The 12,014-nt window shown below is 39.6% G+C and overlaps 1 protein-coding gene across 3 annotated transcripts in view; it reads left to right on the forward strand.

Annotated features, from left to right (window-relative positions):
- The window catches only part of TSHR (thyroid stimulating hormone receptor), a gene marked incomplete at both ends in the record, with an annotated part of 75,252 nt that overhangs the window by 23,873 nt on the left and 39,365 nt on the right, over positions 1-12,014 (forward strand). The window contains 2 exons of one of the 3 annotated variants that reach the window (XM_082485389.1): positions 5,123-5,194; positions 11,631-11,705. The exons of 1 other annotated variant lie outside the window; for it this stretch is intronic. In XM_082485389.1, coding sequence (XP_082341515.1) covers positions 5,123-5,194; positions 11,631-11,705 — 147 coding nt within the window. The remainder of the gene's footprint in view (positions 1-5,122; positions 5,195-11,630; positions 11,706-12,014) is intronic. One more of the 3 variants, XM_082485390.1, reaches the window with a different exon arrangement.

Raw genomic sequence — 12,014 nt, forward strand, 5'->3', positions numbered from 1 at the left:
CGAATATGTTTAAGTTTGAATACTAAACAATCTCCACTTACATATACCTGTATTTCTAAGTTAGTAAAAAACAGGTTTGTTTCTATGCAGATATAAAATATTTTGAAGTCTATGTGGTCTTATACTTTTTTAAAAAGGTTCTTTTTCTCATTAGTAAAAATAACTAGGCTAATCTTTGCTAAAGATTGTTTGGAAAGACCAGAAGGGAGTCAAAGTGGGAGGTTTTTTCAGTTGTTAGCTGAATATCTGTAGTATTTGATTTTTGACCAAGGAACTCTTTACATTCCAGGTTGACAGATGTTTGGGGCAGAGGAAAGCAAAAATGTAAAGTTCTGCTCCAGTGGTCTAATATCTTTCTTATGCGTTTTTCAGGTTTCGTTTTCTTGATATATGCAATGTAGAGTCTTTCAGGAAGATACAGGTTAAAATTTTGGTGTAAATTTCAAAGCAGAAAGACAATTCATAAAACTTCAAACTGATTTTCTGACCTATGATACTAAGAAATGCAAACTAAATGCCATCCGATAAAACTTAAAATGTTTTTCTGAAACATTTTCTTGCTATTTTTAAAACGATTCATTTAGCAAAAATGTGATTTGTATGCTTTTGTATCTTTGCAAATATTGATAGAATGTTTGTAATGAAAATGACCTCAGACTTTGGGTTCTTCTTTTTGAAAGATTTTATGGAATAAAGGCTGAAGACTTTTTCTGGATTTATCGAGGCTTTTAATATGAATGAGAAAATAAAGGTAGAAGTAAATGGTAATACTCAGGTTAGCACAGCAGCATTTCTTTCATTAAATGGCATTGAACATTCTCACATGTGTTGTCTTTGCCTTAATATAGAAAGGAAATTAAGTGAGCCTATTAAATATGTAAGTGCGTATGGTTACAGTTTTTCTCACTTGGAAGACTAATACATATTTTTCCAGTAAAGTTTTTTCCTTTATTCTGAAAAAGCTTACTTTCTTCATGAACTTACTGTGGCTGGGTGGATACTGGACTCACTTGCTAAATTTCAAATGGAAACACGCAGGTTTAAAGAAAATTTCTGATGCACGCAAGATGGGAAGAATCACAGTCCATTAATATAATGAAGCCTCCATTATTCATCATATGTTCACACTGGATGTTGTGGTTAGCAGGCTGGTAGTCCTGACCTGTCTTGCCTTTCTTGTTTCTGGCTTTAGGCTTTTAATTCCAAAATTTGCTACTTTCACAGCCTGAAGAACGTATTAACACAGTTGGTAAGCTGTGATCTTTATATGCAGTTAGACTGGGCTAAACTAAAGCTAGTCTATTTAAATTACTCCCATTTTTGATCCATCATAGACTGTTCTGGTTTACAATTTTCTCAGCCTGTCTTCTTTCCACTCCAAAGAATTACTGTCCATTCCACAGCCTTCTACACACTACTGGTGCCTGGTGGTCCCCAACCAATAATTATCCACAGACTGGCACTTGGCAATCAGGGACTGAAGCACTGATTTTGTTTTCTGCAAAGCTTTAAATTGCTTTAGGAGGTGGCTTAAAATTAGCAGCAATGCATCAGCTCACAGGCTTTTAAAACTCAGAGAGAGCTGGCGCTTTGCAGGTGGTTGTACACAAAGGTTGACTTAAAAGTTTGGCCCTGGCCCCAGGCTTGTTGTGTTGACTCCATTTTATGGTCTGCATAATGTTTGACTCTTGGAACTCAGCAATCTGTTAAGACAGCAAGTAGTTGAAGAATGGCAGCTAACGAACACCAATTACTTTGTCAGTATATGCTACATGCTATTATTTAGCATGTTGTTTATGTAGTGGGTGGATTACATGAACTTGGAGTCTTTTAGATTTGCTGACAATCTCTGATACTGTTTCACCTCACAACTAAGTTTTTGTCATGAAATGGGCTATTTCTTTTCTTCTGCCTAAGATTTCTTTCTATGTATACTTTACTGCCTCTCTTTATAAGTCCGTTTATAAACACATACTGTAGCCCATATGTTTTTTTTGTCATGTTTGCAGAATGTTGGTATATCTTTAAACTCTAGCAGATAGGAAGAAATATAATACTCCCACTTCCAGCCCATATCATAAATTTATCAGCCATTCTCTCAAAATATAGCCTGTAAGGCTAGATCTCTTCATTGTGGCTGTTTTTGAGATATTAGGAGCCTTGTCTAGAAATTTAAAATATATAATTTCATTATACAGCAACTTTGATATAATTGATTCATAAATATTACCCAGAATTTCCAGGCTTTTCTGACAGGATGTATAAATTTCAGGTATGTCAATGAATGATGAATGTGATCTCACAGCCCACATGTAGCTCATGAATGATGGGTCTCGCTCCATTCATTATCTGACAAAAACAGAGAGGGATGAATGTCTGAAATAAGAGCAAGAGGTCAAGAACAGACTTAGGATGGCGTTTAAATTCTTGCTTTTCTGGAACATGGAATGATGTGTAAGTGATAGGTTAAGTACTAGTTTTTGTAATGATTGGTGATGGGAAGTAACTATTGTGTGAGTCAGCATTTTGTAGGTGAACAGAGGACAAGAGGGATATAAGAGAGGTTAAAAGAGAGCTTGGACAGTCGGAAGTGGCTTAAACTATGTTTTTCTTGGCTTCTAACAGTCTCAGGGAAAAGCCTTAGGACTGCTTTCTCCTACTGCAGCCCGAGCTACCATTTGCCTTCTTTGCAGCAAGGGCACATTGCTAGCTCATGTTCAACTTGGTGTTCAACAGGACCCCCAGGTTGCTTTCTGCAAAGCTGCTTTCCAGCCAGTTGGCCCCTGGCATATACTGGTACATGGGGTTGTTCCTCCCCAGGTGCAGGACTTTGCACTTTCTCCTTCTTGAACTGTGTCAGGTTCCTGTTGGCCCATTTTTCAAGCCTGTCAAGTCCCTCATTCACTCTGTTCTACTTTAAGACTTGTTAAAATCTGTCTGAAACCAGAAATTCCTCAGTCATCACTGTCAGCTTCTTAAAAGGCCTGGAAATACAGACAGATGTTGAAACACAACAGCAAGATCAGCAGGCTGTCCTGGGCCAAGCAGCTGTTTTTTACAAATATTTTGTCCAGGACTGTGATAATAGAAGGAACCGGTAGTATAAAGTGGAGGACGGAGAAGGATGGGACAGCACTGGTATAGGTGTCAAGGTGATACTGGTGCAGGGGAATAGGCAAGGATACCTCCGGACCAACTGATATTCCCCTGATTGGGGACTCGGTGGGAGCTTGGTGGATCAAGGTCAAGAGAAAATCAATCCAGTATTGGAAAAATAGAACTCTTTGGGTTCTTCTTGCTCATTCTTGTAACAAGTATATGGAGTAGGGGAGGTATACTTGGGAAGTAGTCGGAGCCTTCCCCTGGGATGATAGGAGTGTACATTCTCTTAATTTATATTTTTACTCAAGACGGAAGTTTAAGGAATTTCTACTTTTTATTTCTTATATGCAAGTTCCAGAAGCTTGATAAACCTTGAGTACAATATTTTTGTCTGTGCAAATCAAATATAATTATTATAATCAGATACTTTGCATTATGAAACAGAAAACAGAATTAGGAAATCATCCTAGTTTGTTTAATTCTTTTCTACTGAACTGTTCTTAAACAGCATCTATGGGAAAAGTTTATCATTTGTTCTTGAGCCAGCAACATGAGCCAGCAATATGCGATCGCAGCCCAGAAGGCCAACTGTATCCTGGGCTGCATCAGAAGCAGCGTGGCCAGCAGGTCAAAGGAGGTGATTCTGCTCCTCTACTCCACTCTCGTGAGACCCCACCTGGAGTACTGCATCCAGCTCTGGAGTCCCCAACATAAGAAGGACATGGACCTGATGGAGCGTGTCCAGAGGAGGGCCACGAGGATGATATGAGGGCTGGAGCACCTCTCCTATGAGGAGAGGCTGAGAGAGTTGGGGCTGTTCAGCCTGGAGAAGAGGAGGCTCCAAGGACATCTTATTGCTGCCTTCCAGTACCTGAAGGGGGCCTACAGGAGAGCTGGGAAGGACTTTTCACTAGGGCATGTAGCGATAGGGCGAGGGGGAATGGCTTTAAACTGGAAGAGGGCAGGTTCAGATTAAACATTAGGAAGAAGTTTTTCACTTTGAGGGTGGTAAGGCACTGGAAAAGGTTGCCCAGAGAGGTTGTTGAGGCCCCATCCCTGGAGGTGTTCAAGGCCAGGCTGGACGTGGCCTTGGGCAAGCTGGTCTAGTGGGAGGTGTCCCTGCCTATGGCAGGGGGGTTGGAACTTGATGATCTTCAAGGTCCTTTCCAACCTAACCCATTGTATGATTCTATTATTATTCTTCAGACTATTCATTGACTAGAAATTATGTAAGTGTATTCCCAGATGTAATGGAAAACCAGGGATTACCTTATCCAACAATGACAGGTTGTAACTGTAAGTTTAACAGATATTATAGGCTAATTTTCCAAAGCATTTCCTCCTTTTTTGGAGGAGTCTGCTAGAGATTCATTCTGTTGAGAACTTGGCTGTTGATAAATATGCCCCTTAAATATTGCCTGGTTTTCTGAAACTTCCTGCAGACGCGTAAAATACATAATTCTATTCTCTCATGAAGTGCATCTTTAACTGGGCTTAAGCAAAATAACCACAGTGTACATGCCATCCCCACATCAGAGGTTTAGGGAGGAAGAATGTTGTATTTATTACAAAGTGTATGGAGAATTCTGTGGAGGTGGTATGCAATTGCTCTCATTCAATTTTGGCTGGTATACCTGGTTTATTTTTTTTCTCGGAATGAGGGGTGGGATATCTTTGTAGAGCCTGAAATTATTAAAAAAATGCTTATACTCCTAATACTTCATTTACTTCAATGGTCAAATATGTTTGCTGGTCATGCTCTGGAGTTTTGGAAGGTCCATCATTACCACTGAATGCTGAGTTCCTGGGAGAGATGATGCAGGTGGTCTCTCTTGAGGGAGCACAGCAAGCAGGCCAAGCCACATAATGAAACAGGAATAGAAATGAAGCAAAGATGGAAACATTGGGTAAAGGGAAGATAAAAACAGAAAAAATGGATCAGAGCTGGACCTGTGTAGGAATTTTTAATGTTAATTATACTTATCAAAGGATATTAACTGCCAAACTTTTATTTCTATAGGAGGTTTACGGAGACTCGTCTAAGGACAATTCCAAGTGATGCTTTTTCCAATCTCCCCAACATCTCCAGGATGTAAGTTCTGTTTCTGATATTATTCTTTTAGCTCTTTTATTAAAAAGCACTTTCCTTCTCCAAAATTCTGTCTTTGTGTATAAAATCTTCCAAAATTAAAATATTCCTGCACCTTTGCTACCTCACCACTTACATTTTAGAACTGCAGGTAATCATCCCGTTGTTTATAGACTGAACCAGCTATAGAAAGGCATACTAGGCATTTTTGGGTAAAAGCACACCTTTATTGAAGTAGATGTGATAAATAAGGCTATAAAACTTTTTTTTTCTATTTACAAAATGTGAGAAATTATTTCATTCATAGCAAATGAACATATTCTATTACTGATCCAGGCTAAAAATTCGTTTCCAGCTCCCTGCAGATTTGTAATTCATTTCATTGGAGACCCTGTGGCATTTCTAGACTAGGGATGGACTTTCACCAAAACATTACTATCTGTGTGATGTGAGAGGGACTTCCATTGTGTCACTTCTTTTGTATATAAACACATGCATGGATACAGTCCGTAAATGCACAACCAGCAGCTTCTACCTATTTGCTTCACATCAACATTTATCCCATTGAAAGTGGCTACCCTTCCACTGCACTGCTCGTTGATGTCAGCAGTCTTGAGACAAAGTTGTCCCACCTTTGTTTCTTCTTCTTGGTGGCTGGCCCATAATCTCTCATCCTGGGCCTGGCTATTTGATGCAGGGAATTTCTCTGCCATCTCCCAATTCACTCCCTAGAATCAGAGAGTCATGTAGTTTAGAAGGGACCTTAGGAGGCCTCTAGTCCACCACCTGCTCAGAGTTGGGCCAACCGTAAGGTCCAACCAGATGGCTCAGGGCTTTATCCAGTCTGCTGCTCAGTTTTATCTGTGTCCACTGTTGCCTGGACTGTTTGGCAGCAACATGGTAACAGATAACCACTCTGTTGCATGCTTTGATCACATTTCAGTTGAAGAGGAAAGTAAAAATTACGAAGACCTTATGGCCTTGAATGAGGTTAATAGGTGATTTTTACACATCTTAAGATAATGCTTTGGCATCCATGTCAGTTTATTCGGCTCGTGATTTCGAGGCTACCTGGGAAAACAAATGTCAATATCTTCCCCAAATTATTCTTTAATGAGAGTATCCAAATATGGAGTTTTACCTTCCCCTTACTCCCCATTTATGTGTAGGAAAAGAGCATAGATACAGTCGAATATAGTAGGAAAATCATGACCTGATGTGGTAGCGTTACACTCTCTCCTGCTGTGCAATGCCTTCTGGATTACCACATTTCTCTTTCTCCTGTTAACTTTAAAAAGTCTTTGAAGAATAAACAGCAGTTTAAATTTAAATGGCGTTGATGCCCTTCTGGAATTTTCTTATAGCATTACTACTACTACAAATCATGAACTCCCACCTTCTTGATATAAACTTTGGGTTAAGGAACCAGTACCTGCATTTTAACTACAGGTCTTGTGTGTATGTCTTGGCCTATAATGTACCACATGTCTCATTTGCCTCTCCCAGCCCATAATTTCTGTCAGCAATGAAAATTACCAGATCATTTCTTGCTTCGTAAACTCATCTAGAAAATGTTCCCAAGTTTCAATAGGGTGATGGAGACTGTGTTTACTGTTCCAAATATAGCACTTCATTTTGCTATATGGTTTCTACTATATAATTTCCACAAGTAAAACTTTTTTGCTCTGTACTGAATAGAAAATTTAGTTGTCCTCTTTATGAACCTTTTTTAAACAAAAAATTTAGAGCTACTATTTCTCTTAAATGAATGCATATCTATGTACTTTTGATAGCCAGAGTAGAGATTGTTTCCCTGTGCTGCTTTGCCACAGGAATTAAACAAAAAGCATTTCAGAGAAATGCTCAAGTGCAAAGCTAATTCCTGCAAGAAATGCATCAGTGCACTGGAAAAAAAAAAGTTTTTATAAGGTATTCAGATGCAAGAGAAATTTCTGTTTTACATCCTTGAAGTTGCAAATACATTATGTCTTGGTAGGAGGGCTTCACCTGGTATTTCCTACTGACTTAGGTCAGGTTGAACATTCAGTATTTTTAAGGTCAAGGATCAGGAACTTTTTTCCTGGGCTCAGGGTGATGCTTTGGGGTCGCATTCATGAGTACCTCATAGACACCGGACCTGCAGCTCCCTGAGCCGTGTTCTCCACAGCTTCTCCATGCAAAGTAGCATCCCCTCATTGCACAGTGCTCTCTGCCAGCAGCCCCATGCAGAGCACGACATTTCCCCTGTGTACTGTTTTCCTCTGTGCAACACAGTGCCTTTGCACACCCCATGCACACCGCTGTCCCACAGCCAATGCCACCACAGGGCCCCCCACACCTAGCATGCACCTCGCTGCAGTGCTCCCACACCTCTCCTGCTCCCCAGCGCCAGCCCAGGCCCAACTCAGGGCCTCAGTCTGCTTAGCTGCTCCTGGTTGTCCTCTCGTGTGTCCTGGTTTGAGGTAAAACAGGACCAATTTTCTGTTTAGTAATTTTACTTTCCAGTTAAGCCTCTGCTAACTAACTGAACTCTCTGGAATTAACAGCGTATTTTTCAGACACTCTCCGCTTCCAGAGACTGATAAGACCTGATTGTTTCTAATTTATGCCAAGGAGTGGAATGCAGAGAGGCTCTTGCTTATACTTATTGCTATAACACCCAAGGCCAACCAACTTTGTTATTTGCCCCGTTGGAGGGTCGGAAGCGGAAGAAAGTAGATGGGTCACACCTGTGTGGAGGATTGGACAGGACAGGTGACCCAAAACTGACCAACAGGGTATTCCATCCCATCTGCCTCATCATTAGTATAAAAGCTGAGGGACCAAAGGGGTCGGGCCTCTTCCTTCCGTGGCTGGCATCCAAGGAGGGCTCTGTCTGTTAATCTGCCTTTGATCCCAATCCATGCATTCCTGAATCCAGGTACTGAGTTCAGCTCCTGTCCATCACTGAGTCCAGTCTGGGACTTCCCCAGTGCCAGCTGGTGATGTAATCATCATTCTGGGAGCTCCATACTGGTTTTGTATATATTGTATATATTTCATTATTTTCTTTTTATTATCGTATTAATATTTCCATTAAAGTAGTTTAGTTTCTTTCTAAACTCCTAAGTCTCTTTTCTCTCTCATCCTTCTCTCCCTGAAGGGAGATGCTCTCCCTTCTCTGAAGGGGAGAGAGGTAAAAGAGATCACCTGTCGTTCGTTTTTGTGGCCAGCCCAGCCCAAACCACGACATCGTGCAGTACCCCACACGTCACCAAGCTGCCTTCCATCAGCAGCAGAGGAGAAGAGGGGCAGCCGGTGAGCAGCAACACCCCAGCACAGGGGATGCTGAGGCTGGAAAAAAGCAAAGAAAGGTGGAGAGAGGGAGAAGGAAGAAAATAAGGGCAGGGAGAGAGCCTTATGGCTACTGCCACGTGCCAATCTGCTTTAAATCCCATCTTCTCAGGCTCTTTCTGAATGGGCAATGCCGATTAAAGTGTTGTCTGCAAACAGGCTTTCTCTGAAGCTGTGCATTTGGTGTTTAAGCTACGACTGTATTTGTGATGGGTGTTGAAGGCATTTTGAAATCCTGCAAATCAAACACAGCTGGTAGGGAGAGGAGGTGCTGAAGTGTAACATGCCTTCAACATGGGAATTTAACCATGCTTTGCCTCTTCTTCTGACGCAGCTCCTCCCCGTTCTGATTGCTATGATTTTTATTTCTTACGTTTAACATGTGTTCACTAGCCAGAGCCCAAAGGTTTTTGGAGGCACTCTGAACACTTGGAAGTCAATGTTTATGCACCATTAATACAAGTTTCTGTTTGATATTTCTGTCTCAGGAGGTTTTGAATGTGTTTGTGTGGGTTTTGGGTGTTTATCTGGATGACACTAAAGCAAATAAAACTACTCATTTCCCTGTCATCAGTGATGATGTGGTTTAATTAATATACACAAATACATCTGCTTATGAAGCAGGAGACTAGAGGTCAACACCCAAAGAAAACAAATGGTTTTCTTCCCACTTATGTCCCGCAGCTGAGAGATCCAAAACCTGCAACTCCATCAGCTCCAAGCCAGGCAGTACAGCAAAAATGTGACGAGCAGTGCGGTGGGGAGGGACGTGGCGGCTGCGGGGTGAGGGAGGGGAGGAGGAATCCCCACTGCCGCTCTCTCGCCTCTTCTCACATGTGAGAGAAAAGCAGTTGCCTGCTTGGTGTGGAGTGACCTATTTTGATCGCTGAGCGCACAGAAAGTACTCTCTGATTCCTAGCGCCAGCATGAGGATGCAATGTTTGCTCATTATCCATTTTTAATTTCGTTTTCTGTCAAGCTGATTTATGTATAGCTGTTTGCTCCATAGAGCAACTTATTTTGTTTTAATGTGTCGTTGATATAACCTATTTTTTGGTATGTTAAAATGTAGGTTCTGTTGAAATAGAATAATTAATTTTCTTTTAAGACTGAAATTTTAATTTCCTGTGCAATAGACATTTATTGCTTACAGGAAAACAAAATTAAAGCATCTCACATAAACATCTAACTGCAATACTCAATCACAGAGGTACAGACTGGAAATACTTGCTTTATTGTATCCCTCTTTTATTATCTTCCTTCCTTTTGGAAGAGGCAAATAGCTTTGTAAAAGCAATATTACTGTAGAGAGAGAATCCGTTGGTCATACAATCTTTTCTAGTTACTTTTCTGGTATCTTTTCAGACGCTGTTGAATATATCTCTAGAGTGACCAATAAAAAGTAAATCTCATGTTAGAAGACTTAAAATTAGTTCAGGTAATATGCTTTTAGCTCCAGTCTGGAGAGGATATAAATTCCCTTGGAACAGTTAGTGGTATTAGTCATCTGCTGGTTGTTAAGAGCATGTGCTGTTCACAAAGAATTCTTTCCAATTTTTTAAAACAATTTAAATATTTTTTAATATCCACTGAAAGAAATAAAGATTTATCTTCTTAAAAATTTCCACAAAAAATAAAAATCAGATCCATAGTTGATTGTATTAAAAAGCGCTCCTGGATTAAATGATCATATTTTAATTTGCTGTATACTATTATTACTCTTAATACTGTCATTGGAAAAAATGGAAAGAATGTTAAAAATCTTCTCTGTTTTGTTTAAGGAACACAACCCAATTAGAATTGATGTAAAATACCAGTTGGATGTTTTTTAAGTATGATTCTAGGTCTTTGCAGGTCTACTGATTAAAAAAGGGGAAAGCCATATAATACAGTCTCTTTATTATTATATTTGATTTGATTTTGACATCTAAAATTGACATCTAAGACTCTTCTAGTCATTTTAATTTTGTGCACTTAAAATAATAACCAAGTTGCTCAGGGTATGTGTAACCATGCAAAATATTAAAAACTGAGTCAGTAACTTTGATCAAGAGTATAAAAAGATAGTAGTTAGGTATAATAATAATAATAATAATACAAGGCATTCCATTTATTTTAAAACATCTATAGATTAGAAATATGATATAAAATATGATTAGAATAGTAAATAAAATACAGGAATACATCTTTTAAATGCTATTCCAGCATTAGTAAATTTTAAAACTGAGACGTATTTTGAAAGACAGAATCAGGTAGTTTAAACCAAATAGTACTGTCAGTTACTGTGAAAATCAGCACTAGTTAGTTATATTGCAACTTTATTCACACTTCAAAGCTTTTAGCGGTAGTTCCAGTATTATCATCATAACGATGGTAGAGAGGCTCTGTAAAGCTATTTTCTCATCACATTCAGTAGATCACTATTTTCTCATCACGTTCGGTAGAACACTAGCAGTGCAAATGCTACTCAGTCTAAACTGTGTGCAAATAAATATTTCTTAAGATGGCTGTCTGGTTTTGCTTCTGAGCCACATCATTAATCCTTACATCCTTTACGACATTCACTGTGTGGCTAGAGCTTCTCTCTAAATTCACGTTAGAGCACATTTTTTTCCTCAGCAATATCAAAGCATCGGTTGCCCTGATGATCTGTTTCTCTCTAGAGAAAATGTGACAGTTGTTGCAGGGATGGCCCAAGGATCATCTTTGTTTCTTTCCTTCTGTTTTAATTCTTTGATATAGGGAAATAAGCCAATTTACCTGATGGCTGGATCCCATTAGAGAACTCCAAGGTGATCTTAAGTGGGGAAAAAGGAAGAAATACAATTCTGAAATGTGAAATATGGATGGGGTTTTTTGCTGCTTAATAGGACTGTTGTGTTTTTTTGATTTAACTGTATTCTGCAGTATAGCGTGCATCTAGGGCATCCGTCAAAATCAAAATCCTGTGAAAAGTTCCTCCCTCAGACACTGTCTGTGTGTCTGGCAGTGTCATGGCAGTCGGACGACAAAAAGAATGAGAGGAAAAATAAAGTGGAATGATGGGCACTAGCCATGGCTTGCCAAGGACTGAGACTTGTTTCTTTTTCTGTTTGCTGGTGTTTAGCTACATCTCCATCGATGAAACACTTCAGAGTCTGGAGGCCCATTCCTTCAGCAGTTTAAGTAAAGTCACTCATATGTAAGTACTGTAATTAAGTAAATGAATGCAGTGATAAAATAAATTTGGGAATGTGTGGAAATGGCACATATGTTGATGTTTGAGGTGTCATTCTTGCCTCCTTTGTAGCTAAATATTCCTTTTGGCATTTCCTTTCTCTGTAATGTGGAGCCTGTCTCTTTTTTGACTTGTGCTTTCTTTCCCTACTGCTTTTTGGTTCCCTTGCCCTTCTGTATCCTCCCATAGAAGTGTAAGAAAGGGTAGTGAAAAATATGTGGGTCTACATTATGAGCTTGATGGCAAGTTGAAATAAACTGGCAACTAAGAATT

Source organism: Vanellus vanellus, assembly GCF_965231255.1.
Source record: "Vanellus vanellus genome assembly, chromosome: 6".
Classification (NCBI taxonomy): domain Eukaryota; kingdom Metazoa; phylum Chordata; class Aves; order Charadriiformes; family Charadriidae; genus Vanellus; species Vanellus vanellus.